Raw genomic sequence first — 25960 nt, 5'->3', positions numbered from 1 at the left:
ATCGATAAAAGTAATTGAAGATTAAATGCTTTTGTTTTGGGTACTAAATCTCTTAAAATGTTTTTGGTAATCCAGTCATGATGCTATTCTTGATGACTCAAGTTTTTATTTTTTGACACAGAAGGTTGCATATTTATACAGATATTGGAGTGGGCATTAAAAGAGAGAAAATTTCTTTATGATTTTGGAAAATAAAATTGAGATGAGTATAGGTACAGGCGTATAGCATAACTAAAAGAAAATTTTGGAAAATAGATTACTCCATAATTTATCAAAAAAACTTTAAACAATCCCGAGTAATTAATTTCTAAATAACTCCACAAAACAGCCATAAACTTAACTTGAAAAACAACCTAAATAATCCGGATTAAAGCTGAAAATTTGGCATAATTTATGTAGTTACAGAGCAACACTATCTCTGCATTTGAAAATTAGATACATTTGAAACGGCACGAGTTTTAATGCACGATTGGTAAAGTAAGATAGAAATTTGGTAAAGTAAGAAAGAGAATGAAAAAAAAGAGAAAAAATAGTGAAAATAGTGTTAGTGGATTGTGGGTCTATATCCAGAAATAGAAAATATCTAAAAATTTTATTTTTAAGAGATGATCCAAAATAGAAATAGTTTCTAAAATACGGAGGTAATAATGATAATGGAACTATTATGTAGTGTAGACAGGAAGAAATAAATAAGTTAATAATTGTAATCATATATCTTAACAATAAAGAATAAAATCGCTGACAGAAACTATTCCAAAATTGAAAGATCCTTTTTCTGGGATATCTTACTCAAATGTTAAAATAAGTAGACAAATATTTAAAAATTGAAAATAGCAATAAAATACTGTAAATAAAAAAATTTAGGGTTCGATTTTCCCTCCAAAATCGTGAATTTTGCCCCCAATTTCAACATCCCTAACCATTGCGCCACCTCACGTTGAGCGATTCACTCTGCAATTAGTTTCACTATCGCAATCACTTCCACTTTCGTCTCCACCATACTCTTATTTTCTGTGTCCATTCCATTTATGTAATTGCAGGATCTTCCCACACTTCCCTTTTCTGACCGCTGATGCCATTTTAGCTTTGAATAATACTCCAATTTGTTAAACAAATTTTTAGACGAATTGGTATGGGGACTGTTGAAGGAAGCCGCAACCACAGTAATTCCAGCCAGAAAAATTCGAATTTGGATTCAAGAGACGCCGCAACTCAGCAAATTGAGAGTCAATTTTCTCCAGGTACTCCATTTCCCGATTCTTTTTCCCCCCTTTTTTACCTCTGGTTGTGGTTCATTATAGAGTATCTCGCATGCAATGAGTATTTTTTTAAAATACTAATAATTGTATCCATTAATTGGAAAAAAGATCTGGGTTTTGATTTCATTGATGGATATTTTATATTTTCAATGTGAAGCTTAGGACTATGACCAAGATTTATGCTTGTCAAGAAAGGATTATGTTTTTCAAGGCGAGAAATCAGTGTCTGATTTCTATTCATTTTATTTTTCAAGAAAGGATTATGTTTTAAATTTGGGTCTTTTTTATGGAGGACTATTTGGTTAGAAGCATGCAGTTTGGATTGCTTTAGGCAATGTGGCATTATAATGTTCAATGCAGATTTATTTATGAAAGGAGCTAGCTCTTTGATGAATGGAAGAGCATTGATTAAGTGGTTGATGGCTTAAGGTTTATGTACTGGGTATTTATTGGCAAGGAACCAGCTGTGGTTATTTGGCTTCTATTATTTATCGATTGAATTCATTTATTGATGGGTGCAGTTTCATTGCCATACACTTTGTTGTTAAGCCAAGCAATAAAACTCTATTTTGTCGTAGCCTATTTGCACATACACAGTGAAATTTGTTTGCTGATAAGTTTTTAATCAAGAAAAATTTATCGCGGTTAGGAATACGTGTTTTGGTTGCATTTCTTATGAGTATCCGACATTCTTGTTTCTATGGCAGGTGATGCTTTAGAAGGTGACAGAGATGATGATTCACTTAACACCATGAGTATGCCTGTTGATGATACTTATATATTGGAAGACAAATTTGAAACTCAAATGGCGAATCTTGCTGAGGAAACGCAAGTGGTGGATCTTGCAGAAGAAACCCAAGTGGTGGATCTTACCGGGGATACCCAAGTGGTGGATCTTCCCAGGGATACCCAAGTGGTGGACCTTGATGGGGATACCCTATCGATGGACCTTGATGGGGAAACCCAAATGGTGGATTTTGCCGACGAAACGCAGTTGGTGGATTTGTATGAGGAAACCCAAGTGGTGGATCTTCCAGGTGAAACTCAAGTCTTGGATGAGTTCAACGCTGAACTTTATCTTGCTGAATGCAGACAAACAAATAAAACTGATGTCACATGTGAGACCCAAAGATTATCCGAGGAACCTTCTGCTAAAATTGATGGCAATGTCTCCATTGAATTGGATAGCGCAGTGAACAAGAATTCTCTTAAGGAAGGTGAATATTTGAATGATGTCAACCTATTCTTTGCGTTCAGTTAAATATTTTCAGTGCTCCTTTATATCCCTATTACTCAATCATTGTTCAGGACAGCCCTTTCTCCATATGATATCATCTATTTTTCATTATTTCAGTATTAACCTGTTTAATTGGTTGTCATTCTGTGCATACATACAATGTAGAAGAATGTCTGCTAACTTTACAGAATTATTTATTCTTGCTTAATTAACCTTTGTGCGAGTTTTGGCTCTGCATTAGTATATGTTTATCTTTGTTTTTGGCTTTAGGATTGATTAGCTCAGATTATCTTTGCATTTTATTGGCCTGAATGTATGATACATTTTTTTCAGAATCACTTTGCAGAGGATTTACCTCAATACGTGCTGCATCAATTAGGGCTTCTGGCTTGGCAGCCCGTGCCCGAGGAACTAGTCATGGTTTGTCTACCACTAGTACCGATAAGTCTTCTATGGAACATCAGACATCTGAACTAGATGGTCCATCTCTTATTGGACATGTGTCAAAGTCTCTTGAGAATGGCTACTCTAATGAAAGTGAGGGGGATCCAAACAGATACAAGATTACTAGTACAGCTGTGCGCAGACTTTTCAGAGAGGATGAAGATGCCGAATGTGAAAAGGCAGAAACCGAAACCAACCAGACAGATGATATGCTTGAAGTGTTAAGCTACGTCGATTCTCAAGAACCAGGGGATCTGTCACAGGAACGTGCACTTGAGGTTGTCAATAGGTTTCTTGATGTTGGTTTCATAGAACAGGATGAAGACTTTGGAAAGAAGGTTCAAGATGTAAATAAACCAAAAGGTGTCTCTGCTGTAAAAGGTTCTCGAGATTTGGCCAAAAGGTCTATCCTCCAAAAGACAACCGGAGAGCACGGGATTTATGATTGGGATGATGCTCGTGAAGACGAAGGTGGGGGAGAGTTTTTCCTGAAGAAAAGGGAACTTTTCTTCGACAATGTAGGTCCAGTGCCGAGATGCCTCACTGAACCTCGTAAATCCAAGTCTGTTGTAGAGAGTGATAAAAAAATGAAAGCAGACAATAAGAGTAGACTAGGAGATTTAGTGCACTCAGATTTCGGATTGTTGCATAAAACACGACCAAAGCAAAAATCACTTCATGGAGAAGAGGTGGTGTCGAAGAATATTATAAGGAATTTGGAAGAACAGTTGCACGAAGTGTCTGGGCCTGAGTTGGCAGATAATTGTGAAGACAAGAACATTCCAGATGATATAGGTCCTGATACTCAAATGGCTGCTGAAGCTATGGGAGATTTGTGTTTTCAAGTACACTTGTCTGACAGTAATAAAAGTGGAAATAAAGCTGTAAGCAGCACAAGGAAAGATACCATGCAAAATAAGTTCAGAAATAGTACCGTTCATTCAGAAGAAGACTTGCCATATTTTACTAGGGTTGGAGTTGTCACTAGACAAGCCAAACGAACAAAGAGGATCAGCACAAGAAACAGTACCATGTCCTCTCTTGCACCAGTTCAATTCAAAATAACAAAGAAGAGAGACGATGGGGTGCTAAGGGGAGCAGAACAAAGGAGGTCGACAGTTGAAAATGTTTCCTCGCATAATGGGACCAAATTAACAGGTGAAAGGTCAGAGAAGTTTTCTGTACCAGTTCAGACATCCATAAAGTTAGATTGTCCCAAAGTGCCTTCTAATTCTGTTAATGCCAAGGATGAAATAAATAAACAGGTGAGTGCCCGTGCAAGTGGGAAAAGGAAAAATGCTGTGACTATGACCATAGAGGATGTTAGGAGGATTGGATTAACTCGTTTAAAGCAATCAAATAGAGCATGCCTTGATAAATCTAGTACCCCTGACATTGATGCAGTAAGTAATCTACAAGGAAAAAGATCTAGACAAGAAACATCAGCTGATGCACAGCATAGTAGACGGTTAACAAGATCAAGTAGGGTTGCCGTGAGTATTCCTACAAATCTGGGCAAAGATTCATCAAATCAGTTGCCACCTCGCTCGGATTCAGAACCCAGAAAAATCATCTCAAGAAAAACTGCGAAAGCAAATTCAAGGAATGATGCTGCTGTATGTGGTAATGACCGCTCTAATAAGAAATCAATTTCAGCTGATGCTGTCGGCTTGAACACATCTAAGCAAGGTGATGGGAAAGATTATGATGGGGCAGACGCTGGAGGTGACGAAAGAAATGGCAGACAAGAAGCTTCACCAAGATGTGGAACTTCGTATTCAACTTGTGCTACACCTACTCCTCGTGCGGCACTGAGACATGATGTATCTCCTATATGCAAGGGGGATGAATATCACAAACAGTCCTGCAGAAAGAACCAGTCTGTAATAGCCTTAATGAAAGAACTTGATGACCTACATACTGGTTCACCAGAACCATGTAGTGGAATGAGAGGATCGAGGAAGAGGAAGGATATCACAACTATAAGAGTTCTGTTTAGCCAGCACCTGGATGTAGATGTTGTCAAGCAGCAGAAAAAGGTAGTACTGTATCATTTTTTAATTTCTGGCCATCTTTTTCAACTTCTTATGTTGTGCAAGTTATATAGCTAGAATTGTTTTACAGATATTGGCACGGCTGGGAGGTGGAGTTGCATCGTCTATGTTAGAGGCTACACATTTTATTGCAGATGAGTTTGTCCGCACTAGGAATATGCTAGAAGCAATTGCTTCCGGGAAACCTGTGGTTACTCGCTCGTGGATTGAAAGCTGTGGACAAGCTAGTTGTCTTATCGACGAGAAAAATTACATACTTAGAGATGCAAAAAAGGAAAAGGAGTTTGGCTTTTGTTTGCCAGTATCTCTAGCAAGGGCATCACAACATCCACTTTTACAGGTAATTGTCTGACTTTTACAATGATGAGATTATGTTAATTTACAGTTGTCTCACATGCATAATGCAGGGACAAAAGGTCTTTGTTACCCCTAATACAAAGCCCGGTAAAGACATCTTAGTCAACTTGGTGAAGGCGGTCCATGGAATGGTAAGATATTGCCCCTTTCACCTAGGCATGGTTACTTGCTGATTCACCCTGGTTATCTTTTTCTGCTCTTCCTTTTTTTCCTTTTTTGTTATAATTAAATATTTAATTGAAAGCTAATTAGGCATGTTCTCTTTTGAACTATTTCAAGATATGAATAAGCATTATGAGTCAGAGAGCCAGTTTGTAGAAATTCATTGCTCATATTGATTCTTGATCCTTTCTGCTGTCAGTAATTCCTTTGTTACATAATGCACACACCCTGATCTCTGAGCAGTCTATTATTACTGGGAAAAATGTGCGAGGCTCAGATTTATTCTTTTTTCTCCTTTAAAACCCCCCTAAACTGTTAAATCTGTGAGCTTTTCCTTTTGATACGTCAATCCCGAAAGTTGTCATATTTTCCTAGAGAATTGTTTGATTATGTTTCCTTACAATTGTTGCATTGCCCATCAGCCGGTTGAGAGACTTGGCAGATCTGTATTTAAGGCCGAGCAACTTCCAGACGATTTGTTGATTCTATCTTGTGAAGAAGATTATGATGCTTGTCTTCCTTTTCTTGAAAAAGGTTGGCAATTCCTCCCTTGCACCTTAAGTACACCCTAAACAAACAAGCTTCTCATATGACTATCACTGCAGGCGGTACTATCTACAGCTCAGAGCTGCTCTTGAATGGCATAGTTAAACAGAAGCTAGAATATGAAAGGTTTGTCCCAAATCATCTCAGTCAAGTTGCAGCTTTGATTGTTTGCCAGTGTAGTTTCTTCGCGTTGTGTTCATAGTAGTTCTTTGTTGGCAGGCATGGCCTCTTTGCTGATTATGTTAAGAGGACTAGATCAACAATGTGGTTGAAGAAGACAAACAAGTTTCTTCCTGTAACTAAATGAGGCTGGTTCTTACTAGGGGCCAGCTCGTTGTTGCCTGCGTGCTGTGTAGTGTACGTAATGTAGTCTCGAAGTTGCTCTTACAGTTCCACACGTGGAAAGATGGATTCAGCTTGTAAATTAAAGCAGCCTGTTGATATTCTCTGCAATCTGATGTATCCATTATTTTCAGATTCATATAGTTTTCGTTGCATTTTTGTGGTATCTGAGATTGAATAAATTGATGATTGTCTTCAACTTTGGGGAAATGCAGAAAATTTTAACCACTTTTAGCAACAAAAATTACACATTTTTCTACGTAGTGTGTGATCCTTAAAAGAAAAGAAAAAATCACCACAAAATTACAAGAAAATCCATCACCAATTCACATATCTAATGCTCAACCAGCAGCTTTTCACAGTGAAGCTCAAGCGCGTGCAGTAACAGTTATCAATGCAAAATGCATTCAAATATCCCACTGGATGCTTGATACAACACGCTGCCCGCAGCAGTGTGTTTGTTCGTCAATAATCTAGCCTGCGAGAAAATCAAGAAGGGCCAATCTTATTTTAGGCCACACAAACAAGCATAGTGATCGAATTCTGCAGCAGATGTTCGAATTTTATTTATTGAGTGGTCCTTTAGTGGAAACTCACTATCTATACAAACTCATTGAATTCAGCTGATTTTTAGCAAGCAAGGGGTGACAAGTGACATGAGGCTCGGACTTGCATAGCATGAGTATGGTAAAAGGGGGCCCGGAGCCATAGTTCCTTTTCCTCAAAATACATTATTTGCCATTCCCACCCATTTACCCATTTTGTATAAAAGCAGGAAGAAACAGCAAAATTGATTATCATACGAGATATAAATTGACACTTGTGTGAAAATTTTCTTCTCAGAGGGGTCTTTCTTTAAACTAAAAATACTGAGAAAAAGAAACTGGTAATCGCAAGTGTAAAATCTTACTGTGGCTGGTAAACTAATGACCAGTTTGGGAGTACTGTGGATAAGAATATCCACTGGCAGCTGCAGAAGTAGCAGAAGTTCCTGGGGGATAAGCATTGAACATTTGAGTAGCATTAGGAGGCGGACCGCTAGAGCTGGAGGGTTGGCCTCCTTCAGGTCCTCCTGGAACTGGTAATGGAGTACTCGTACTTGGTGGAGGTGGAAGCCCACCGGTTTGCGGAGGCAGTGAAGGGGCAGGAGGAGGCTGCATTGGCGCCATTGGAGAATTTCCATAACCTAATACCAATCATCGCATTAAATTGTATACATCAACATCACACTCATAAATTTTATCATCGCACATTCTATTCATAAATATTGTTATTTTTAGTCTCTCGTGAATCGTGATATTAACCCTCAAGTGCAGGAAACTATTTCATGGTCTAGAATGGTCAACAAGCTTCTATTGACTATTTTGCCAAAAACACACTTCCAGAACTTCCCTCGGATTATTATAAGTTAAAACAGCACAAAAAAATAATAGATAATGAAACAAAGATGGATATAGCAATTTCTTTACCAGGAGCACCAGGAACAGGTATTGGCAACATTGGAGGCCTGATACCAGGGACCATCTGAGGGGGTCCCTGAAACATAGGAGGCGGCATGACAGGTAGGCGTGGCCTTGCTCCGGGAAAAGCAGCAAGATGTTGGTTATAAACTGCACCAATCTGTTGGTATGCTACTGTCTGCCCAAGATGTTCCTTGATCTTCTGATCAATCAAAATTTGAGTTTGTTGTTCCTCAAACTTTTGGTAGTAGGATCTTATGTTTGCCTGGACACCCACATTTATTGGTTTCCAATGAAAATGAAGATTAAGTAAACTATTCAAGACGGTTATAACATTAATGCTCCACATCACCAAGAGGCCAGAGGTATACCTTATGTTTGTAGCCAGAATTATGCTGTTTTCTGACAGACGGCTGAACAACGAAAAAAAGGAAAACTAGTCATTACCAGCAAATCAGCATAATACAGACAACCAGAAACACTGAGAATTCCGAAACTTATAGAACGAATGCAACATCAAGTCAACGAAGAACTTTCACAAAAATCATCAGATTAGCTGTAATCCATAAACATGTAGTATAACTATTTAGATTCGGGTCAGAAAATCAGCCATTTCTAAAAAGATTGATTTTTTGCAACAGTTGATGAAAGATGACACCCTAACTTTGTGAAAGTAACTAAACATTCATGATTTAGCCAAAATTTGTTTCTAACATTCGCTAATAATTTCTCTAATCAATTGAGCTAACATCATAACCGAGCCCACGATTAAAAATAAACTTACAGAATCATGAGTCAAGTAAGTGTCGCAATAATCACAGTAGTACCTACAAAAAAATCAACGAAAGACTATTCAGCACCCAAGAAACAATAGTCCCAATAATCTACAGACAGGAGGAGATGAATACCGCGGCATTAGTGTGAGGATTTCTTATGTATCTGGAAAATTGAAATCGATGAAGGAAATGAAATCGAATTGTGATTGGAGTGATTTTGGGGGGAAATCATAGTAGGGTTTATCGCTATGGAGAGTGTTGTAGAAAAATTAGCTGGGACACTGACGGGTCGGGCTCAACCCGACAGATCCAACATGGGTCGGTTTAATCCGACTGCTTTAATAATCGGTTTAGATGATCAAATTATCAAACCCATTTACAGAAATAATGAGGGCCATTTTCAAAACTAAGAAATTTTATACTCTAAGATATTTTTATAGCTAACTATTTACGAATTTTATTATTTTCGAAAGCTTTGTACTAGTAGTTTTCTGTATTGCAAAAATGAGTGGATTATGGGGTGATTGTACTCCTCCGATTTGAAAACATAAAACAATTAATTTATCAATATTTCTAATTAACATAATAAAATGATATTTCTATTTTAAGAATTATATACTCCTCCATCCACCAATAATTATCCTATTTTGGCATTTTCGTTCATAACCGATAAATGTCTCATTTGCTTTTTTACTACTTTTAATAATGGAAATCACATTCCACTAATTTTATTTCAATCAAATTTCATTATATAACTAATATAAAATATATAAAAGTAGGATTCACCTTCCACTAATATTTTCCATTCACTTTCTAATTTCTACAATAGGAGTATTTATTAAAATCTGTTCCGTGTCAAACTTGGTCTTGTAATTGTAGACGGATGGAGTATCTTTATAACGAAAACGGCATCATTTTGATCTTACATCCACGGATTATCATCATTTATGGAATGCAAGCAGAATTGACGATAAGAGAAGCTAATATTACTGACAAAATTTAAAACCAAAAAAACACAGTTACTCCATATGAAGGTCTAGCAAACAAACTCAAAACGTTAAAACATTCTACAATCTAGCAAACTAACGAACTCAGATCATCCTCATTTACATGCTCATTGTCAGCAACCTACACAAGGATGCCACGCTTGAATCCGAAACGTTAAGAAACCAAACTCGTGACAACAGAAAAACTGAACAAAACCAAACTCGTGACAACAGAAAAACTGAACGTATATTCAGCGACGCCTGCACAGCAAGAAGGAAATATTCATCGTAAGGCAATGGATTGAACTGCAGCAGTGTTTGGTTTAATAAAAATTTGAGCAGCAGCAAAGGCAAAAAGGCAATATGTGTTCATCTTCATTTAAACAGGAAAAAAAAGGACCCTCATTCAAAGTTTAAGCCTTCAATATCAAATACTCCTACTAAATTCCTCTTGATTTGTCCAAGAAAACCAAGCAAAGAAAATTGAAATTAAAATTTGACACACCTTTCCGGGCTCAAAGAGTTTCTTCTTGGAGTCGGGGATCTGCTCCCTGCATAGCCAGTATGTCCATTTTCTCTAGGACTTGGGGAATGAAGGCTTGGCAAATGATTTTTCTCATCAAGAGGGGAAACAGATCTCAAGAGTGGTCTGGAATGCCTCTCACTGGACCTGTAACCTCTGTCATCCTCCGGAGAAACTGATCTAGACATAGATCTCGACCTGTGTCGAGAGTAGCGACCTTGACTGGCTCCATAGCCCCTATCTCTGTCAAACACATAAGAAAAAGGTTGGCGAATTACTAAACACTTATCCCCAGCATTTTGAGTACATATAAGCACACACGACAGTAAACATATCATGAATCACTTGGCTCACGAACATACATATGTGCAACCATTTTATTTGACAGACTCCGCTATTTAATTTGAACCAGTGGTGGAAAATTTAAGAGTGGCCCTTACAGTGATGAAACAAGAGAACCTCCCTCGGAAAATCTAATGATTGAAGACATGACCTTTACCTGCATCTTTTCCCGACTTTCTGAAAAAACTATAAACTTTGATCCACTCATTGTTTAAGGCTTTATAGCATCAGCATCTCAAAACTTGCAAGCTGTCCTTGTGCTGACATTTAGAGACCTCATCTTATCTTTTTCATGGGCAATTTCACCACACTTCATTCATTATAACTTTGAAAGGCTTTGCTTCTTTGCAGATGAGTTCTTTCTTGGCCAACTATTTGTGAAGCGTTAGGAAATCAATCTTAAAAGCTAAACAATAAATAATCGAGGATCTCTAGTCCTGGAATAGTTTCACACATTTATCATACCAAAGTCAGCTCAGTATCCAACGCAAGGCAAAGCCTTACAAGCTCAAAGGCATAAACAAACATAATTCCGTGGATTTTGAAGATTATCCATGATGAATTGGAATTAGAAACTTCTGGAGATGCATGGAAAATAATGTAAGCTTTGACTTTAAGATATTAGTCTCGAGTTCTTTATACCGCACTTTGTCAATTAAAATCTGCATACATAAGGTCATAAGCAGATTTTGTCATTCACATCCACTGAAAAACAGTCAACTTAAGAGAGATTCAGATACAGCTCCAAGAAAGTAGTGGCAAGAGATTAAAGTTAAGACCCTGGAAATGGAAGAACTAGAACAACTCTACACAAATCCTTCACAAGAAAAATTTTAATTGCGAACAGAATTCCCTAGTTTGAAAAGAAAATGTTTTACATTTAGCTAAAAGGCAACATATTTGCTGATGAAACAGTATATCCTAATTGATTAAAGAAACCCCATCAATACTTTGAAAAACAAAATGACAACACAAAACTAACAAACCTATTGGATGATTAGGATTTAATCAAACTTATTCTCAAAAGAAATTTGAAGAAGCTAGTAAAATGTACTTGGAAAAAACACGTCCAACCTTGACATCCTATTAAGTCTTAACCCCAAAAGGAAGGCAACAGAACTATAACAAAGCATTATTCAAAATAACCACCATGTCTAGATGCCCTGGGTATGTGGCTGACATTTTAACATTCATATGGTGCTCAGAAAAATACAGTTAATGAATTAATAGATATCCCCATCAGATGGTATGAATTGCTAGATGTTACATCATCCAGAACCAAGGTGGTAATCACATAATATTACCACAAGCAATCAATATTCGAGTAGGTATTTCTGTATTCATTCAAATGAAAAATTGAAGGCAAGACTTCAAAAACAGACCTTGAATCACGGTGCCTTGCTGGAGAGGATGGTGGTGATCGAGCTGCCATTTATGAAACCACAACCAGTCAACCACTCAGAAAGACAAAGTAAAACATCAAATGTTCATTTATACCAGTGTTCTAATATACGAAAAGGGCAGTTATTTACATGTAAAATCTTTAGATACTAGATACTGCAGACTATAAGATACATGCCATGTTACAATACATATAAGATTAGCTGCCCAGTGAAAGATATACTAACAGTGATATCGCCTTCTAGGGGAATATGATGGACTTCGTCTCCTATGGCTTCCACGTGAGCTTCAAATTCAGAACAATGTAAAAGGGATCAGTAAAACTTACAATATGTAATCCAGAATTGCCTGAAAAGATATTCAAAAGGAATTAGTGGCACCACAGAGGGAGCACGCTGCAACACAATTACAACCTTGTGCGAGTGACTCTACGCATTTCTTGAGGAGTTTTCCTGTTTTCTTCAGCAAACACAATTCTTATTTCACGGCCACCAATAACTGTGCGATCCATGTGACTTTTTGCATCAGCTGCATCTTCAGGATCACGGAACTTGACGAATCCAAAGCCACGAGGTTCCCTGAATTTTTGTCACCAGAATATAAACTTTGATAGCAACAACTAAACAACTAAAATGACCTTGAAAAAACATGAAGCGTACCCTGTATAGTAATTTTTCGGCAAATACACATCCTTTACCGGACCAAATCTTTCAAAGGGAACCCTCAGATCTTCAGGCCTTCAATCAAAAAGGAAAGTATGAAATCATTCACCTTAACATATACTCTACTATGAATCCAGGACAAAGCATGTGGAAATAATTTGGCAATCCAACTAACAATGCTAGATGAACTTTAATGGAACCAACAGTTCCCAATATAAAAAGTACTACCAAACCATGGCAAACTGGTAATTTAGCAGATAGATGAAAAAGGCCACCAAACCATGACAAACTGGTAATTCAGGTATATACTGCAACTTCAGAAGGTTTTCAATGCAGATTATCACGTTACAGAAATCGTTAATAGATTCATTATGTTGAAATCTTAACACAAATTATTGAACGCTCTAATACGATTCCGAGTTATCAAACATGCATTTCAGAAAAAAGGAGCTTTTTCCGTCTAGTATCAAACGATTGCAAACATGATTTCTTTCCAGTCCTATCTAACACTTTGGCGAAAATTTGCTGGACTACCATTTTCCAGAGAGAAGTATCAAACACGCCCTAATAATACAACGCATTCCTTGTAGCTCCAAGATTTCAACAACACGATATCAGCAGCCACTTCCCCCTTTCTACCACCCTTACACGGTTACACCACATAACTCCGCAAACTCATATCTCAATTTCCCAAATAAATTTTCAAATCAAAATACAAACACATTCCATAACATTACAAACGTGAAATTCTACACTAGTAACGCCTTATTTATAAAGGAAAAACCTGGAGCTGAGCGAAATGTTTCGAACAAGGAGGCCGGAAGGAGCTGGCGAGCGACGATCACGGCGGCGGTCGCGCGGCTCATCGTACTGCTTTCTTCTGGGCGGGCTACGGCTACGGCTATGGCTGCAGCTTCTGCTTCGATGCCTGGCCATAAATTCAGCTTGTGGTCGCCTAACTAAGCCGCAATTCCCGGTTTCAAAACCCTAATTGGATTCAGAATTCAAAAATCAGAAACCCTAAATGAGAAATTGAGTGGCATTGGTTCGTTAATGTTTCAGCTCTTTGCCTTTATCTAATTTCTGAGATGTATGAGGTAAGTTTTGGAGGGAGGAGGATATTGCATGTTTTCCCCTTCAGACTAGGTTATTTGCGAATGTTCCCCTATAGTTTCGTTATATTGCATTAAACCCCTTCGTGATGGATTGCTTCTAAGGCCTAGGTATGATGGCCCTACTTTGGGCTTTTAGCCCTAAATAAAAAAACGTTCAATTCGACGAATAATAGTTATGGATTATTTTAACTAGTGTCACGCGATGCATGCCTCAATATATTTTCTTCCAAATCGTATATAATATCAAATTATTATGCATCATAAATATGAAATGAAAATTCATACATTATTAATAATCCATAAATATTAATTTAAATTTTTTAAATATAAACACAAAACCGGCAGATATACATGAACTATAATTTAATATTGCACTGATGAGATACTTCCTAGTCGAGCTTCATTTCATTGCAATATAGTGACCCTATACGCAAAAAACCCAAACCCTGAAATCTAAATTTTAAACCCTTGACTTTAAAATATACTCATCATGACCAACAAATTATCAATAAAATTCTCCCTTCATATTCTCGCCATATTTATGTTAGAATTGTTTTAAATAAATTGACAATCATCAATTTTAATGTTTAAGATTTGATATGCCAAAATCATCTATGTTATTTGAAGCTCGATATTTCTTTTTGTGTGCTCAGTAAGGAATAACAAGCTTCCTAGGTCCAGCGAATCCACTAGATCACAGGATCTAGGAACTCATGGATCGTTGGAGACCTCGGTCGTCGGACACACATAATACTTCTTCAAAACCCTCAACCACGTATACTAAAATTAGCACAGGGAAGTAGGGATCGATCCCACAGAGATGAATGCGTAATTAAACATGCTCAAGGATTCAGGACTATTTTTGGGTTGGCTGCTGCCACGCATTTTGGGTTGAGGAAATTAAACTAAACTTGGTGTTGAAATCTGCTATGCTAACGACTAGATTTAGGCAGAACAGAAATCAAGCATATAAACTGGAACGAGCGGTACGATTACTAGATCTAAGAAACTATTTCCTAAATTACCTAGACCTGGGAAATAAACTGACGGTGGGGACCATTTGCTGAAAAGGTAAAGTACGGATGAAAAGCTGAAAAACAACTAACTAAAGTACTAACTAACAGCGACATCATCTTCTCCAACAATTTGCATAAAAATTTTAGTAGAAACAGAGATGGAACGTAAATCGAAACGAAGCAGACTGAATTTAAAAGCAATTAAACGAAAAACAATTAAAACTAAGCAGATCTGCGACTACTAGACGAAGTAAAATTAAAAGAGAGCAGAAAGTTCGAAATCCATGCACAACTTGATTCCCCTGTTCAGATCCAACTTCGGATGCTAAATCCACTCCGGATCCAAGCATCCGACACAAACTCCGACCAAAAGTATATTCATAGCTACAAATTCGCCGAACAACCACCGATCAATAACAACAACACAGATCCACAACCTATTTCCCAGATCAAGCACAGAAACATCCAAAACAGAGAATGATATTCAACTGCCGAAATAAAACCTCAAACAAAAACTCAGAATCAACATAATCAACACAAAATAAACACCATCATGACATAAACTAAATGCATAGACAATCGTTCAGTAGCCAGCAACCAAATCGACTTACAAAACGATGAAGTTCGACGTAATAAAAGTGCAAAAAACTGAATGTAAATTGATTGTATCTTCGCCCTCCGTGAGGACGGTGTTACACTAACTCTCTCCGAAGATGAAACCCCTAGAAACCCTTGACTACCCAGAACTCCCATTTTTCCCAAGTGTGTGAGCTGAGAGCAAAATCATGTATATGGCGTGTGCTGCATGCTCCTCTATATATAGGCGTAGAAGTGGGTCCAGCGAGGTATGAATAGTCTTTGTTGCCTTCAGCTATTGACTCCCTTCGTCCAGCCATTTTCTCTTCCACTCTGCTCACTTTCCTTCGCTAGTCCATTGCCAATCATGTATATGGCGTGTGCTGCATGCTCCTCTATATATAGGCGTAGAAGTGGGTCCAGCGAGGTATGAATAGTCTTTGTTGCCTTCAGCTATTGACTCCCTTCGTCCAGCCATTTTCTCTTCAACTCTGCTCACTTTCCTTCGCTAGTCCATTGCCTCCGGCTCTTCCTGGATCTAGCGATTCCTTCACACACCTGGCTTAAAAATTGCGTTAGATCCAGTAAAATAAAGTGTTTTTCACTACATAACCGATGCATGAAATTAGTCTTATCATTATTTTCCTTTAAAACCATTTTATTTTTTTCAAAAAAATTAAAGAATTCATAATGTAATTATAAAGTAAGCATCATCTAGATTATATTTTTGTAATGTCCATTTACTAAAGAAATACACTTTTAATTTAGTCGATGCAATTATGGACGAAAGTTATAAAACTGCACTGTTTTGTCTTGCGTTTTTTTTTTCTTTTTTTCATATTATAGTGTATATTTATTAAAAAAAAATAGAAAGTATTTTAAAAATTGGAGTATGAAATAATGATATTTTGAAGAAAACATTTAGTCGTCATAAGTCAATACTAAAAAAAATGATTTAGTTTTAATTATTTCATGAACAAATAAAAATACAAAAACAATATTATGTTGTTAAAAACTCAACCAAGACTTTTAATAATTGTTCCAAAATTATTGCTCTTTATAACTAAAATTTATCGTTACCCGTTAGTTTATTTTTATTTGAGTGAAATATTATTCCAAAGATTGCTTATTTAATATACGTCATTGTATAACATTTTATTATTTTTAGTTTTTTTCGATCATTCTTGAACTTGTAAACACATTCAAGTTTATAAATAATTTTTAATTATATAGTAATAGATTCTCTTAAGGATAGATAAAAGAAAAAGTATGCTAAATTAAAACAACTATTATATTCCATTTTTGAGTTAAAATAAATATAATTTCATTAAAAACAATAGACTTGAGTAATTATGATTTCATATTACGATTTACAACTATTATATTCCATTTTAAGTATTGAGTTTTTAAATAAATACATTAAAAATTTAAATATTACGACTTACAACTATTATATGATTTCATATTACGGTTTACAACTATTATATTCCATTTAAAGTATTGTATTTTTAAATAAATACATAAAAATTTAAATATTAAAAAGGAAGAAAAATATGGTAAAAACGTGTACCGTAAATCGTAATTATCAAGGTGGCTCATTTTAAAGGCCCACTTTAATATAGTAAAGTTTAAATAAACATAGTGTTACTAATATTTACCATAATGCGCTGATTATTATTCTTATCTCGTATCTGTGGTCTTCACTCCCCTTTTACACCGCCCTCTTCACTCATTCATGGAAGATTACCGTTGCTTCTCACCATACAATCGCGTGCTTTTTTCGTTGTTGATTTTCAATGGAGATTTTTCGGTTAGTAGTTAGTTATTTGGATGTTGTCGGGGCGCCTCCATCCTCTTCATGCTTTATCTTCTGAAATTTCTGGTAAGCACTCCATCTTCTTCGGAGTAGCGTCCATATTCTTTGTTCTCTAGCAATGGCGGATCCAGGAACCAAATATCGTGGGGTCGGATCATAAAATAATTATTTTTATAAATATATATAGTACTAATATAGATAATCAATGCGAGTATGAATATCCTAAAAACAACATACTTACTCCGTCCCATAAGAATATACACTCTTTGATTTTTAATCCATCCCAACAAGAATATGCACTTTCTAATTTTATGAATTCACTTTTCTCTAATGTGGTGGGACACATTTCCACTAACAATATTTAACTACTTTTCTTTTTATCTCTTTATTACTTTATCAATTATGTATTAAAATTCGTGTCCAATCCAAAATGAATATTCTTATAGGACGGATGAAGTACAATTTTTTCTAACATCCCAAATTTTGAAAATTTAGAAGTAATTTGAATATGAATAATAAGGTTGAAATCTAAATTATAGAATTAAAAAATATGAAATTAGGATTATATTCATTAAAGTATGTGTTTATTTTAAATACATTTGATTTATTGATATGTAAGAACTATATTTAACCTTAATTGAAATTATTAGACGATAATTTATTTGAAATGGAACTATAAGAATTAATACAAAGAAAGAAAATTTCATCAGAAAGAAAATTTCATCAAGTACTAAATAGACACATATAAATTGTGAATTATGCAGATATGCAAAATAATAGTATGTTAAATATAAATTAAGTACTTAAATTATAAATGCAATAACAATGTATTCCCAAATCTGCAAATCAGATTATATTTATATAATGTGAACCCTGAAACATACAAATGTGTATACGTATTCCCAAATAACTTAAGCACAAAAAAAAGTAAATTTTAAAGTGGACCCAAGTCACAAAATTCAATGCTCTTTAATTTTAATCAGAATTAATTTCTAATTCTCCTTTTCCCCTTTTCGTTTCCCTCTTGATGCGTATTTTAGAGTATTCGATTCAGTTCACACAAGATATCAAGTTTAATTAATTAACTCTAATAATACTACGATACTGCAAGATTACAGCGTCGTTGGTAGTATTTCAAGTGTCGATCCACAGGGAGGTAGAAGATTGTTTAAAACTTATGAAGTTAAAAAGATGAAACATAAGGATTTGATTTTTTTGGTTTTGAAAGATTCAGACAAACGAAAATAAAAGATTAACAAAAGATGGATTTCTCAAACGAAAAAGTATGTCACTCCAAGTTGCTCAAAAGACTTGCATATTTCTACATCTATCAAAAGCACAAATTTTGGGATTAATTCATCAACCTAATCGCTTGCACTGAACATGTTTGCGACGTATAGTTCACAGTCAGCTGAACACTTGTTCCATGAACTAATTTTCGATGTTTATAAACTCCTGCGGAAGCGCGGGAGACATAAACATCTACTATATAAACTTACCTAATCCGTTGTCAAATTATCCTCTGAACAATTCAAATTCAACAACACATCAATTGATTAGTCCATCCAAGTCTATGTTAAAGAGACGATAAACAAGGATTGAACATCTATTACGATAGAGGCCTCTAAAGCGATAGAATCTAACATTAAACACATCAGCGATGACAAAACGCGGATTCAAAGGTGTAGATACATTCACACAAGCCTAAATCACAACTTGGAGCAACATTGAGAGTTTAGCCTAAACACATGATAAAAATCACAATGAAAACCATAGGAAGCATGCTCTCGTTGAGTGGAATTGAGATTTGGAGACGGATAGTCGGAATATTGGCCGGAATTTCTTCCTTCTCTTCTTCCTCCTCTCTTTCTCTCTTTTCCCCTCTCACTTTTCGTCCCAGGAAGTCTCTCTCCATCCAAAAACCGCCCATAAACCAATTTGAACAATGAAATTCGGCAGTTACCGAGAAAAATGCCCGGCCCGGGCGAAATGATGACAATCCGGGCATTTTGTATGCCAACCCGGGCGTTTCCACTGGACCCGGGCTTTTTTTATGCTGAAAAGCCCGACCCGGGCGTTTTTGCCGGTTTTGACTGCTTCGCGCAACCTTCGTCAAACGGTCATAACTTCTTCATTCGAGCTCCGATTGAGGCGTACAATATACCCACGCGAAGCTAATTCAAATACGAAGATAATGGTGGTAAGATAAAAGAATTTGCACACCATCTTGATAGGCAACGAACAGTTTCAATCAGACCCCACTCCACATGTACATCTATCAATTAATATATAATAATAATCAAGCTTTAATGATTAACTGATAGATGATTTTAAGGTACAAAATAGGAGAAAACATGCAGTAGAACAAGCATTATTTGATTCACATCAAATCTCCTTCTTCCCTCCATTCTTACAGTAAAAAAACGTAGGCACAGACTGGGACGACCATGGTTTGAGTACGCTAGTTCCGTCCCTGTGTTGACTGTTGAGGTGGGGTCGAAGACGCCAATGAATTGAGTTTTCCGGCGGTACTACGGGGCCGGTGGTGGGATCGGCCGACCCCACTCGACCCCACCTGGATCCGCCGCTGTTCTCTAGAATAGTCACTGTCAAATCGTCAGGAATTTTGGTGCATAGCGGCGATAGCGGAGGTGGCTGAGAGAATGAAGAATGAGTATATACATGCCCGTTTATATATGATTGGGTGGTGTTATGAATGAATTTAATTAAAAGATTCTTTGTTTTAAATTCTCAACTCTTGATTTTCATATTTATTGTTATAATTAAAAACGGCTGAATTGAATAAATAATTTTAAATAATTTTAAATTAATAGAGAAGTGTAACAACTGTCATTATATATGAAACTAATACAATTATCCAAATGATGATTTGAAACGCCATAATGTATATAAATATAATAATGTATTATAACTGTAACTGCCATAATTTATTACCATATATGTTTATGAAAATAAAAGAATTGTTCAACGGAAGGCAACGTCTATACTATAGTTTTTATTCTTAAATGTCTAGATTATAATATCTAATTTATATATTTAAGCGTGAATGGTAATTCCATAAATACCCTCAAAACTCTCCCTTTATATATGTATAGATAGATTGGGACAACTCACATTCTATTAGAAAACGTTTAATATGGAAAAAATGCTACTATGACTATACGAAGACAAATTAATTGATCATTTATTTTATTAGTCATTAATGTAACTAGTGTTATCATCTGTGCTATGCACAAGACAAAAGATTTTTAAATAATAAAAATATATTAACTTAAAATAAAGAATAGAGTGAATAAGTATAAAAATATATTACAGAACTAATTAAAATAAGTATTTGTAATATTATAAATAATTAAAAATATTGTACACAACAACAAAAAGACATTTATACTTCTCTCGACCCACTCTCAATAAAACATTTCATATTTTAGCAGATGACTGTATACTATTTTAATACTTCATCCGTCCCAAAAGAGTATGCACTATTTCCTTTTTTGTCTGTCTCCGAACAGTATGAACATTCCAATTTTAGAAACTCCTCTCTAATGAGGTGAGACTCATTCTCCACTAACAATACCTAAAAATTTTCTCTATCTATCCCTCTTACTTTACCAATAATGCATTAAAATCCGTGCCGAACCCAAAGTTCATACTCTTTCGGAACCGAGGGAGTATTTGATATGAGTGTAGTAGTATAAAATAAAAGAAATAACAAAAGAGGAGATGTGTGGATGAAATAGAATTTGACATACAAATAAAGAAAAATGTAATATTATTTACAAAAGGAAAAAAAAAAGCAAACTATTTGAATGAATATATAATTCATCAGTTTCGATTAACAAAACATAAATATTCATAAATACAAACAAAAACATAAGAAAAACAATAACAAACCAAACTTCTTTGTAAACAACGTTATCAATATAGAATCACTTCTATTATCATCATCATCTCTACAAATTAAAATCTTCAGACCTTTGCGACTTGTGACTCTAGATATATCAACATACAGTTGTCCATAACTAAAGACAGTTTTTTTTTCAAAAATAATCCAAAATGAGAGAGACATTGACCTTGTCTTTTGTTAATGATCATAGCATGCCACACAACCAAAATAAATTGTCATCGTTAGAATTTGAATGACAACCTTGAATTAGACGATATTAAAGATATTTGAAAAATCAACACTTCGTGACCAATATTATGACCACCCAATACCTGACCCTCCAAAACATAATCATCTAACCGTGTAATCATAGATAATAATAGGGCAACTTCTAACATCACCACCTACCGCAAAAATAGAATTTATAAATATAATGATTCCATTACATAAATAAGATAAATATTTGAGACTAAATATTAGGAGAGTGTTATATTGCTAACTCAATGCTTAATTGCTAACTACAACTCAATAATAGTCATTAGATATTCAAATTAAAGGCCTAGATCATCAACCATGAAATGTCAATACGATCAACAAAAAACGTCAATAACGCTATAGGATTAATTCCAATAAAAATCAATAGGGTTATTAATGCCAAGTTAGTTATAACTAACTTTTAAAAGAAATCCCAAAACTTTAAATTCATATAACATATATCAAATTAAAGATAATTTTATAAGGATTCCAACGATATACTACATGCATATGTTCCGACGTCAAAATTTGAAAAAAAAAATTGATTTTTTTTTTAATTTTCGTATTTTTGACGAACAGATTTATGTCAATACACCTACCATAATATGTCAATATTATGCTTGTAAAATGTCAATATGAAATTGTGTTGACATTATTATGTCTTCGTGTTGATGTATTTCATACACCGTATTGACATTGTATTTCTAAACCCTAAATTTGATAGTTGCTATTATCTTTTTAATACTAAAAAATGAAAAACGAAATTACACATGGAAAATTGTAGACCACAAGATTTCTAAAATCTTATGGTCTTAAATTAGTTGTAGTTAGCAACTAAGGGATGAGTTATCAATTGATCACTCACCCTGAATATTATACCTTAAATTATAAGAAAAATATTTGAGAGTAAGCAAAAATAATTCCAGATTTAATTAAATAAAGTAGCCACGTAGTACCTAATAGTAGCGAATAATATTAGCTAAAAACATATTTAAAGTAAATTATATAATAAACTAATCTATAGTTTTAAACCCTTTCAGTTTCAACCCAAACTCACGCCATTAAACCATCACTTCTACAGAATTTCAAATCTAAGAAACACTATCGTTCTACTGCGAATTTACATTATACACTCACTGATATACAATTACCTTAGACACTCCGCGATTGAAGTAATTCACTTCAATCGCCAATACCAGTAAACTCAACGGCGTATATGGGAGTACAAAGAGCCGACGAAGTGCTAATTGTTTCCCAAATCGAGAGCAAAAACGTGAAAATCAAACTCAAAAGCAACCAATCTAGCTACCAATGCCGAAGAACAACAAAAGATTAATCTAAAAAATAAATATAAAAATAAAATATGCAATTTTATAGAAATAAAATGTAGTAATGAATCTGTCATTGATACGTTGGAATAAAAAATAATTAAACTTGATTTTTGTAGTAGAATTATTTAGATATGATAAATATATAGATATTATATAGATTATCTAGAATTAAGCATTAGAATATCTATATATAGAATTCCTATATATTTAGAATATAAAAGAATGAAGCAGATAATTCAAGAATATGAAGTGAATGTCTATAAATATAAGAGAAATGTAACATTTTGTATAAGTTGAGAACGTTTAAAAATAAAGAGGGGATGGTTTCATTCAAAAGAAATGAAGCGGGTCTTGTATTTACTACTAGAATTTTTAATCGGAGTTCCAAGTTCATCAAATACAATTGAGAAGAAAAAAAACTACTCTGACATTTTTGATCTAAAAAATATGTGCAAATAAATTAAACAAAAAAAATTCAAAAATATTTAAAATGGAGTCATAAATATCTACACATTTGATCTAAAAAATATGTGCAAATAAATTTTAAAAAAATAAAAAATAATTAAAATGGAGTCATGAATATCCACAGATTGATGTTAGACCATACTAAAATCCCATCAGATAGAGTTGAATATGATTTTCTCAAAATTAAATTGCTTGATGTTGCGATATCATTAGGGCTATCTGCATAGATGAAACCTTAAGGAGTCGTTCGCCTTGTCTGTTATGCCCATATATGGGTGCAAATCAGAGCAATTCAATTGTTCGGTGTGAGCCCGAGGAAATAACCACGACCCGCACTGTAGCATACCGAAATGGGGGTTTTTTAAAATCTTTAGCAAGTGGTGGTATTAAATTCTGCATCGAAAACCACATCAAGAATTGGCTATGAAAATGACAATGTCACCTTCCAAAATTTCGATTACCCCCAATCTGAGGCATAGTTTAGGGGTACTGCCGTCAATTTGTAGTAAAAGCAAGCATTATTTATTTGAACAATATTATATCATGGCCCAAATCAGGATTAAAACTGAAAAGCCGTTCACTAGATTTAAATCTGTGCTCATGTGGGGCCCTACACAAAAAAATTGCGGCCAAGAAATTATTCTGACCCTTCCCCATCTAGTAAACCGAACTAGTCCTAAAAGGAACAAAATCAATTTGCAATACACAAAATCAATATTTAATATGTAAGCTAGCAAATCAGAACATGGGGTGATCAAATACTTTGTTTGGACTTTGAAGGCTTGTAAATCTTTGAACTTCCTCCTGAAGGTGTTACTGAAGTTTTCCTCCCCTCAGAGTGGATTTCGGGTGACTTCTTTTCTTTGCATGGAGAATCCAGTTCATGATTTTTATTTTGATTTCTAAATGACATAGTAAAACCTCTCACTCACTCCACTTAATCACTGACATAGTGAAACCTCCCACTCCCTCCACTTAATCACACGTTTGATGGCCTTTAAATTATATATATTTAATTTAATATAATTTTTTTAATTAAATGGCCAATCTTGTAAATTTTTCCAAAACTTCCCTTTTATATATTGTGTAGATATAGATATAGATTAATTATCGACGGTTATATTTGGCGATGATCATTTGTACCATTACAAAATTCGAAAGTACACTCCATCGTAATATTAAAATTACTTTATCATAACATTATATTTATATTTATGTAACATTAAATTACATCATTATAATGACAGTTAACAAAGATACTTACCTATTACATTTTCCATGCAAATTTCTTCATGTGAAAATATATCATTGGTATTTCATGACTAATAGTATGAAATTTAAGGTTTTTGATAATGTTATGTATACAAATTATCACGAAAAATTATTGTACGCCATGTGATATTAATTGAGAAAATTATCAATGAACAGATTAAATTTGGTTGTCATGCGGTCCGTGAGTGCCTCTGATATTCTCCCAAAATCGGCCGGTGATCCATGGCTGCTCCGGCTCCGACCCCACGCTATGGCTTTTTTGTCTCCATGGAAGAGAATTTGGAAGAGAACAAAGGATAGAGGAGTAGAGAAGAGGCCTGCGTCGGCGGCGCTATTGTTTATTTTAGAAAACCTAGGGAACCTTTTTGGGAGTAGTATTGATAAATGTGTATTTACTCCTATTTTCTTCTTTTTCTATTAATTTTTATTTCTTAATTAATATGCCTGTGCTTTGTTTAGTTGGTTTTGTCGATATACATATATATAGTGTAAGTGAAAATATGTAAAATATTAAAAAAAAAAGTGTTAATTAGTACTATCACTCATTATTAGATTTCATTTTGAGTTTTATTAATATTTGTAGTTAAAAATAACAGTAATATTTTTAAGATCACAAATAAAATTGAATGATATAATAAGAAGTTAACAAATGCACGATTAAAATAATGAAATTATAAAAATACATAACATATCACAAATTTAAAATAAAAACATACTTTAAAATAAGTAAACAATTTAATTATAGTATAAAGTTTGTGATGTGTTTTTATATTTTAAAAATATGGATATTCATAGTAATCAATTATCATATTTAATAAAAGATTTTGCAATATTTAATTGTATTATTTATAATATATAGATATGTATTTTTTTGATTTTTTTCCGATCCCACGGGTTCAGTTTTCTGGGTCCGTCATTGGTTTGATGGTACTTTAACTATATATAAGGTTCATATTTGATAGTAACAAGTTATGCAATAATAAGATGTGGTTTAGTTTTGCACACAAATATCAACCTTGATTAATCATAGTTATGCAATCCTAAGGTGGATAGACTAAATTTAAAAAACAAACAAACTCATGTTTATGGATGAATGAAAAATGATATCCACATCTTAAAATAAAAGGCTTTATGTAGTACTCCTTATAATATGTAACCAAACATACATCTGAAATAAAAAATCAAATGTTCTTTCTCCATTGTCTTACTTTACGAGCAAAATCCATTTTTAGCTAGTACTATTTGTTTTTTCTATTTTTCTTTTCATATTGCTTTTTGTGTTTGATCTTGATCTGATGAGCATGCTTATGCATGTACTGATAGTGATTGATGTCATTAACTAACGTGGCATTATATAATTGCGCTAAAGAAAAAATAAATATGGGATAATATAAAATGTAAATAGTCAAATAGACATGGAGTGCATGAGAACAATAATGTTTGATGCCCAATGTACGATCTAAATTGGGCTTCGTTTTCTCACATGTTCCTTTCGCTATAATGTCGCCATTTTATTTCATCCATCACTCTCACAAATACATATACTCATATACATACGGATATGGATCCCCTGCTTTGCTCAACAAAGCCACAGCAGTGTGCTGTTCCACACAACCAAATATTTAATTAAAAAAGAATTTTATATTTATGAATTTT

At 34.5% G+C, this 25960-nt stretch overlaps 3 protein-coding genes across 3 annotated transcripts; 1 reads left to right on the top strand and 2 right to left on the bottom strand.

Moving 5' to 3' along the window:
* The first annotated feature begins 913 nt into the window (after positions 1-913).
* LOC125205681 lies at positions 914-6540 on the top strand. The gene is made up of 8 exons (XM_048104746.1): positions 914-1241; positions 1967-2476; positions 2830-4979; positions 5065-5334; positions 5402-5482; positions 5936-6047; positions 6119-6185; positions 6279-6540. Exons 1-8 carry the CDS (start codon positions 1133-1135, stop codon positions 6364-6366), a joined length of 3387 nt encoding a protein of 1128 aa, XP_047960703.1. The 5' UTR covers positions 914-1132; the 3' UTR covers positions 6367-6540.
* A 71-nt stretch (positions 6541-6611) lies between these two features.
* On the bottom strand, positions 6612-8893 carry LOC125205682 (U1 small nuclear ribonucleoprotein C-like). Its single transcript, XM_048104747.1, has 6 exons — positions 8770-8893; positions 8646-8688; positions 8233-8274; positions 7871-8126; positions 7312-7587; positions 6612-6879 (listed from the first exon to the last, which is right to left on the bottom strand). The coding sequence occupies exons 1-5, from the start codon at positions 8775-8777 to the stop codon at positions 7325-7327; spliced, it is 612 nt and encodes a 203-aa protein (XP_047960704.1). The 5' UTR covers positions 8778-8893; the 3' UTR covers positions 6612-6879; positions 7312-7324.
* Positions 8894-9601: 708 nt separating this feature from the next.
* On the bottom strand, positions 9602-13626 carry LOC125207641 (serine/arginine-rich SC35-like splicing factor SCL28). Its single transcript, XM_048107066.1, has 7 exons — positions 13336-13626; positions 12549-12626; positions 12303-12467; positions 12117-12175; positions 11871-11913; positions 10129-10389; positions 9602-9884 (listed from the first exon to the last, which is right to left on the bottom strand). Exons 1-7 carry the CDS (start codon positions 13485-13487, stop codon positions 9875-9877), a joined length of 768 nt encoding a protein of 255 aa, XP_047963023.1. The 5' UTR covers positions 13488-13626; the 3' UTR covers positions 9602-9874.
* Between the last annotated feature and the right edge of the window lie 12334 nt (positions 13627-25960).

Source organism: Salvia hispanica, chromosome 2 (genome assembly GCF_023119035.1).
Source record: "Salvia hispanica cultivar TCC Black 2014 chromosome 2, UniMelb_Shisp_WGS_1.0, whole genome shotgun sequence".
Lineage (NCBI taxonomy): Eukaryota > Viridiplantae > Streptophyta > Magnoliopsida > Lamiales > Lamiaceae > Salvia > Salvia hispanica.
Note: the sequence above shows the minus strand (reverse complement) of the source record. Positions and strands in the feature narration are given on the sequence as shown.